Here is an 8,420-nt window from a genome sequence, read left to right on the forward strand (position 1 = left end):
CAGAATTCGCGGAGTACGGACGTTTTCCGATAAATTCGGGAAATTGTAAGATTTTGTTGAAATTTCGGATTTAGCTAATGAAAAAATCATTTGTTTGAAAATACAGTTTTCTTTAAAATATCCAAATCCGAAATTTCTACAAATCTTATAATCGTCATCCGTTGATTCGTCATCGAATTACATATTGCACTATTCATTCGATCACGTTGTGTTAATCGCCCGGTCAGTTTTGATTTAGAATTCGCGGAGTTCGAACGTTTTCCGATATATTCGGGAAATTGTAAGAATTTGTTGAAATTTCGGATCAAGTTCATGGTAAAATCTTTTGTTTGAAAATACAGTCCTTTTTGAAATATCCAAATCCGAAATCTCTACAAATCAGCGTTATAATCGTCATCCGTTGATTCGTCATCGAATTACATAATGCATTATTCATTCGATCACGTTGTGTTAATCGCCTGGTCAGTTTTGATTCAGAATTCGCGGAGTACAGACGTTTTCCGTTAAATTCATAAAATTGTAAGATTTTGTTGAAATTTCGGATCAAGTTTATGGCAAAATCTATTGTTTGAAAATATAGTCTTCTTGAAAAAATCCAAATCCGATATTTCTACAAATCAACCTTATAATCATCATCCGTTGATTCGTCATCGAATTACATAATGCATTATTCATTCGATCACCTTGTGTTAACCGCCTGGTCAGTTTTTATTTAGAATTGGCGGAGTACGGACGTTTTCCGATATATTCGGGAAATTGTGAGATTTTGTTGAAATTTCGGATTTAGTTAATGAAAAAATCTTTTGTTTGAAAATACAGTCTTTTTTAAAATATCCAAATCCGAAATCTCTACAAATCAGCGTTATAATCGTCATCCGTTGATTCGTCATCGAATTACATAATGCATTATTCATTCGATCACCTTGTGTTAACCGCCTGGTCAGTTTTGATATAGAATTCGCGGGGTACGGACGTTTTCCGATATATTCGGGAAATTGAAGGATTTTGTTGAAATTTCGGATTCAGTCAATGACAAAATCTTTCGTTTGAAAATACAGTCTTTTTTGAAATATCCAAATCCGAAATCTCTACAAATCAACCTTATAATCGTCATCTGTTGATTCGTCATCGAATTACATGATGCATTATTCATTCGATCACGTTATGTTAATCGCCTGGTCAGTTTTGATTCAGAATTAACGAAGTACGGACGTTTTTCGATATTTTCGGAAAATTTTAAGATTTTTTGTCGAAATTTCGGATTTAGTTAATGAAAAAATCTATTGTTTCAAAATACAGTCTTTTTTAAAATATCCGAATCCGAAATCTCTACAAATCAAAGTTATAATCGTCATCCGTTTATTCGTGATCGAATCACATAATGCATCATTCATTTGATTACGATGTATTAATCGCCCGGCCAGTTTTGATTTAGAATTCGCGGGGTACGGCCGTTTTTCGATATATTCAGGAGATTGTAAGATTTTGTTGAAATTTCGGATCAAGTTTATGGCATTATATATTTTTTGAAAATACAGTTTTTTTTTAAATATCCAATTCCGAAATCTCTACAAATCAACCTTATAATCGTCATCTGTTGAGTCGTCATCGAATTACATGATGCATTCATTATTCATTCGATCACGTTGAGTTAATCGCCTGGTCAGTTTTGATTCAGAATTAACGAAGTACGGACGTTTTTCGATATTTTCGGAAAATTTTAAGATTTTGTTGAAATTTCGGATTTAGTTATTGAAAAAATCTTTTGTTTGAAAATACAGTCTTTTTTGAAATATCCAAATCCGAAATTTCTACAAATCAAAGTTATAATCGGCATCTGTTGATTCGTCATCGAATTACATAATGCATTATTCATTTGATTACGATGTATTAATCGCCCGGTCAGTTTTGATTCAGAATTCGCGGAGTACGGACGTTTTCCGATATATTCGGGAAATTGTAGGATTTTTTTGAAATTTCGGATTTAGTCAATGAAAAAATGTATTGTTTGAAAAAACAGTCTCTTTAGAAAAGCCCAAATCCGAAATCTCTACAAATCAACATTATTATTGTCATCCGTTGACTCGTCATCGAATTACATAATGTGTTATGTTTTGTTGAATTTATATATTTATCACACCCTTAGAAATTTGTTTGAAAAATAATAGTAGGTCCCTTGATGACAATAGTTGTAATTGAATGTCAATGTGAAGTGACGATAAAAAAGACAAGTTTGAGATACACCGGAATTTTATTTACTGTGAGACGACTTAACATTGGTCCTTCGAGCCGGATGAATTAGTTCTTGGATAGATATAGACCCAAAGACAGTTATGGACAAAAATTCGGAAGAAAATAATACAACAAGACGTAATGCAGGTATCAACACTAGACTTGCCGATTGTTACTTATGGCCACCAGAATTTGGTTCGTCAAAAAGGAAGTCCGTCAGTGGAATGTCAAAGATTTCAGAAGAAAGTCATTCAAAACTGAATCAAATGAAAGGAAAAGATGCAGTTCTAGAAGTAGATGAAGAGGACAACACAACCAAAAATCACTCGATTCATCGAAAAGTTCTTCCATCTGCGGACGACAAACAAGAGACTGCATCTGTTCCTTCAGTATGTTCTAGACAATCGAACTCAAGTAGTGTTGAATTAAAAAGACGAAAGCATGCTGTTGAAGTTGCAAAAATCAAACAAGCCATAGAAATGAAGAAACTAGAAGATAAATTACAATTGTTAGAGCTAGAGCAGAAAGTGTTTGAGACCCAGGTTTCAGATGACATGGAAAGATCTTCGGGTAGATCATTGCATAGTTCAAGAAGTCAAAGACAAAATGTTCCAGACAATACTCCCAGACGGAAAATGGATGTAGTAGAGAAAGCTCCAAGACTGACAATACCAGATAAGAGACCCATGCGTTCTCCAGAACCATCCGACATCGAACGATTATGCCATACCATAAGTGAAGCTGTGAAATCAGTAGGTAGTGCTCCAAGACGAGATCAATTTATTGCACGCCAAGTTGTAGAGAAAGACATTCTTCACTTTGACGGTAACCCTGAAGAGTGGCCAGTATTCATCACACAATTCAGAAAAATTGCCTCATTGTGTGAATATTCTTCTGAGGAAATGATGATAAAATTGCAAAAATGTTTAAAAGGTGAGGCCAAACTAGCCGTATCGGGCATGATGATTTCACCTGATGATTCAGTGCTGAAGATATTAGAAATGAGGTTCGGACGTCCTGATCTAATAATCGATGGACTTATATCAAGGGTTAAAGCTGTGACACCGATCAGAGAACATAATATAGAGAGTTTGATCAAATTTTCAAACCATATAACTTGTTTAGTCGCAACAATCAAATCCTTGGGTTATAACGAACATCTTCAGAATCCTACATTGGTTCGAGACATCGTACAAAAGCTTCCAGATATGATTAAACTTCGCTGGGGGGAGGAAGTTATGAAAAAACATGGTACTGTTGACCTCAGTGATCTCTCAGATTGGATTTCAGACATAGCAGCAGCAGCATGTTACGTGAGTAGACCGAGTTCTTCAACAATGAATAAAACGGAGCCTAGATCGAAGCCATTCGTATATTCTTCGACAAAACGATATGAGACTACTCTGACGACAGCTGATAGCAAGAAAACTGACAAATTGTGTACGTATTGTCGAGAAAAAGGACATTATATCCAGGATTGTTCAAAAATAAATCAAGACGATGTTGAGACCAGATGGGAGACTGTGACCAGAAGAAAATTATGTTTCTCATGCCTGAAAAACAATCACCAGACAATGAAATGCAGATCCAAACGTCAATGCGGTATCAATAACTGCAAACGATCTCATCATAAGCTCCTTCATAAAGATCAATCACAACAAAATTTCGAATATACACAGTCTACCCAGACGGAAGATCTTAGAAAGGAAAACGTTCTTGCTGTGGGACAAGGTGCGGCAAATATTCTTTTGCGGATGATCAAGGTGAGATTGTATGGAAAAAATGATTTTCTGGAAACCATTGCACTCTGTGATGAAGCTTCGACTGTGACTCTCATAGACAAATCCATTGTTGACCACCTGGAAATAGAAGGGAATGTGGAATCTCTTTGTATACAATGGACGAATAATATGACATCGTGCTACGAAGATTCTCATCGCCTAGACCTTGATATATCGGGAATCCATGAAAATGCCAAGAGATTCACCATGAAAAATGTGAGATCTGTGGAAAATCTATCTTTACCTGTTCAAGTCATTAAGGAAACAGACTGGAAGAAATATCCTCACTTACAGGGTTTTCCTTTCAATGAAATTCAAGGACGTCCGATGATTCTTTTAGGCCAAGATAACATCCGACTCACAGTGGCCAGAAGAGTTATTCAGGGTCCAGAAAATTCTCCACTTGCAACAAAAACCAATCTCGGTTGGATTTTACACGGTGATGTGGACAATTATCATGGCAATAAGGGAATTTTTCATTCCTTTCATATTTGTCATTGTGAAACGGTTGCTGACGACGAGCTCCACAAGATGGTGAAACACTCTTTTAGTACTGAAGCCTTTGGAGTTCAAGTAGCTATAAAATCCAACAAAAAAGACAGCAGGGCGCTTGAAATAATGCAAAAAACTGCAAAACGAATCGGTGACCGATTTGAAATAGGACTGCTCTGGAGGGAGAACGATATTGACTTGCCTGAAAGTAAAAATGTAGCCGTTCGAAGACTTATGTGTGTGGAAAAACAAATGCACAAAGATGAAAATTTCAAGAGAAGATACTGTGAGAAAATTGAAAGTTACTTAAGGAAAGGATATGCCAGGAAGCTGTCAGCTGAAGAAGCATCTGAAGAAGGTCCTCGTTGCTGGTACTTACCGCATTTTGGAGTAATAAATCCGAATAAACCAGCCAAGCTACGACTTTTTTCGATGCTGCTTCAAAGTCGTGTGGAACTTCCCTAAATGAAAATTTACTTGCTGGACCAGACCTCTTACAACCATTGGTGGAAGTATTGATAAAGTTTAGACAACGAAAGATCGCCTTCTGCAGTGATGTTCGTGAGATGTTCCATCAAGTAAAGATCATTACTTCGGATCAATGCTCCCAAAGATTTCTCTGGAGAGAAGGAAATACCGAAAAACCACACGATGTTTACGAAAAGCAGGTCATGACATTTGGTGCTACCTGTTCTCCTACTTGCGCACAATTCGTTAAGAATTTGAATGCCCGACAACTAACACAAAGACAAGATATTTTGGACGCTATTGAGATGAAACACTATGTCGATGATTATTTAGACTGCACCGACACTGTAGACGAAGCCTTAGAAAAGATTTTTGAAGTGAAACGTATTCAAAATTTGGGTGGATTTGAATTAGTCGACTGGACATCAAACTTTAAAGATGTTATGGATGCTCTTTCTACACAAGAAGATTTTATATGCAAAGATCTTGATTTGGACTCTGATAGGTCGATACAACGAATTTTAGGACTTTCCTGGGATTCAAAACTAGATAGCTTCTGTTTTAAACTGAAATCCAACATTTTTGAGGTCGAAACCAGAAATGGCACAACGAAAAGACAAATTCTGAAAATAGTGATGTCCATTTTCGACCCATTAGGACTTATTGCTAATTTGACAGTACGAGGAAGAATCCTCATTCAAGATATATGGAAATCCGGAATTGGTTGGGATGATTCAGTCGAACATGAACAATATAAGACATGGAAATTATGGCTTTTGGATCTTCAAAAAATTACAAATATTTCTATACCTAGGTGCTATTCAACGAGTATTTCTAAGGCTGAAAGAGTAGAGTTACATATATTCTGTGATGCGAGCAAAAGGGCGTACGCTTCTGTAGCTTACCTACGAATGATCGCCCAGACATCAATCGATGTATCTTTAATTTTTGCTAGAGCTAGGGTGGCACCGAACAAACCGATTTCAATTCCGAGACTCGAACTTCAAGCCGCTTTAATGGGATCAAGACTCAAGAAAATGCTGATCAAAACGTTAGAAATCAAAATTGACAAAACGTACCTATGGACTGATTCAACAACAGTACTTCACTGGATCAAAAACGATGGGAGTAAACTGGGACAATTTGAATCTCATCGCGTAGGTGAAATTCAAGAGTCAACAGACAGTTCTGATTGGCATTGGGTTCCATCCAAGTCAAATGCTGCCGACAATGCCACAAGAACCTATTTTGATGATGGAAATAATTTGGATTTCAATCGTTGGCATAATGGACCAGAATTTCTACAACTCCACCATGAAATGACATGGCCGATCAAGAAAACCGACTGTGGGGGAATTTCGAAAAATTCTGAAGATGAAGAAGATATTCAACCGATAGAATTTTTGGCCACTATTCTAGAAAATGATTCCTGTTTACCGGATATAAACCGTTTTTCCAAATGGATGAGGTTGATTAGAGCCACGGCCTGGGTGCTGGTAGTCGCTAAATTGTTGATTTCAAAACTTCGTTCCAAAAATAGTCAAATTATAGCAGAAATTACCACTTCAGACCTTGAAGAAGCTGAAATCAGATTAATCAAGCAATGTCAACTGGAAAGTTTTCCAGAAGAAATCTCTTTCTTAAAGAAAAGCATGTGCTTGAAGAATCAGAGTAGACTAAAACAACTTTCACCGGTCATGGATAAAAATGGAGTTTTGGTAGTGAGTGGACGGACTGACTTGGCCACACAAATGGAAATGACAACCAGAAGACCCATAATATTGCCATCTAAACATAGGTTGACTAAATTACTACTGCATCATTACCATGAACAATGTGCTCATCAAGGTATCGAAACTGTATTGAATACTGCTAGACAAAAATTTTGGATTATTGATGGTAGATCAGCCGTGAAGACCACATTTGCAGAATGTAAAAAATGCCGAATTTTAAAAGCTAAACCTGCAATTCCACAAATGGGCCAACTTCCGACATTCAGATTGACTCCACCAGCTCATGCATTCACATACACAGGAATTGATTATTTCGGACCCCTGTATGTAACAGTTGGACGTCGACGCGAGAAAAGATGGGGAGTTATTTTCACCTGTTTATCGATAAGAGCTGTACATCTTGAAGTAGCACACTCTTTATCAACGGAGTCAACGCTAATGGCAGTGAGACGAATGATAGCAAGAAGAGGACAACCTCTGCAAATTTATTCCGATAATGGAACTAATTTTAGAGGATCCTCTGAGGAACTGAAGAAAGTTGTAAAAGAAATGGATAAGGAGAATTTGAAACAAGAAATGTTAGTGAGAAATATTGAATGGAAATTCATTCCACCTGCTTCTCCCCATATGGGCGGTGCATGGGAGAGACTAGTGAGTTCAGTGAAAACTACATTTCATGTTATTCTAAATAATCAGATATTGAAGGACGAGCTACTCCTTACCTTATTTGCAGAATGCGAAAAAATTGTGAACTCTAGACCAATCACGAAAGTATCTGTTGATCCTGATGACTTGGAGGCCTTAACACCAAACCATTTTCTTTTGGATGCTACAAATTATTCGACAGCTTTCGAATCTGAAAATGGAAATTTAAGGGGACAATGGAGACGAGCTCAAGAATTAAGAAACTCGTTCTGGAAAAGATGGACGAGGGAATATCTACCGACTTTGACCAAAAGAACGAAGTGGAGGAACGATGGCAGACCTATGAAGCTACATGATGTAGTTATAGTTATAGATGATACCGCTCCTAGAAAATCCTGGAAACTCGGATTAATTGAAAAGATTTTTCCGGGCCCCGATGGAAAAATTAGAGTCGTTCAAGTGAAAACAGCGAATGGTTCTTATAAACGACCTGTTACCAAGTTATGTAGATTGGATATCGAAGATAGTGGACAAAGATGATACTTCTGCCACGGCGGGGAGAAATGTTATGTTTTGTTGAATTTATATATTTATCACACCCTTAGAAATTTGTTTGAAAAATAATAGTAGGTCCCTTGATGACAATAGTTGTAATTGAATGTCAATGTGAAGTGACGATAAAAAAGACAAGTTTGAGATACACCGGAATTTTATTTACTGTGAGACGACTTAACATAATGCATTATTGATTCGATCGCGTTGTGTTAATCGACTGGTCAGATTTGATTTAGAATTCGCAGAGTAGCGGACGTTTTCCGATATATTCGGAAAATTGTAAGAATTTGTTGAAATTTCGGATCAAGTTCATGGTAAAATCTATTGTTTGAAAATATAGTCTTCTTTAAAAAATCCAAATCTGAAATCTCTACAAATCAACCTTATTATCATCATCCGTTGATTCGTCATCGAATTACATAATGCATTATTCATTCGATCACGTTGTGTTAATCGCCTGGTCAGTTTTGATTCAGAATTCGTGGAGTACGGACGTTTTCCGTTATATTCAGGA

The 8,420-nt window shown here is 36.8% G+C and overlaps 1 protein-coding gene across 1 annotated transcript; it reads left to right on the top strand.

Annotated features, from left to right (window-relative positions):
- The first annotated feature begins 2,333 nt into the window (after positions 1–2,333).
- Positions 2,334–7,891, top strand: LOC123322825. The gene is made up of 2 exons (XM_044910855.1): positions 2,334–4,876; positions 4,918–7,891. The coding sequence occupies exons 1-2, from the start codon at positions 2,334–2,336 to the stop codon at positions 7,889–7,891; spliced, it is 5,517 nt and encodes a 1,838-aa protein (XP_044766790.1).
- Positions 7,892–8,420: the final 529 nt, after the last annotated feature.

This window comes from Coccinella septempunctata, chromosome 1 (genome assembly GCF_907165205.1).
Source record: "Coccinella septempunctata chromosome 1, icCocSept1.1, whole genome shotgun sequence".
Lineage (NCBI taxonomy): Eukaryota > Metazoa > Arthropoda > Insecta > Coleoptera > Coccinellidae > Coccinella > Coccinella septempunctata.

Coding starts and splice junctions, on each gene's coding strand:
- LOC123322825 (XM_044910855.1), top strand. CDS start 2,334: ATGGACAAAAATTCGGAAGAAAATAATACAACAAGACGTAATGCAGGT. Junction 4,877..4,917: donor GAAGAAGGTCCTCGTTGCTG/GTACTTACCGCA, acceptor CGAATAAACCAG/CCAAGCTACGACTTTTTTCG.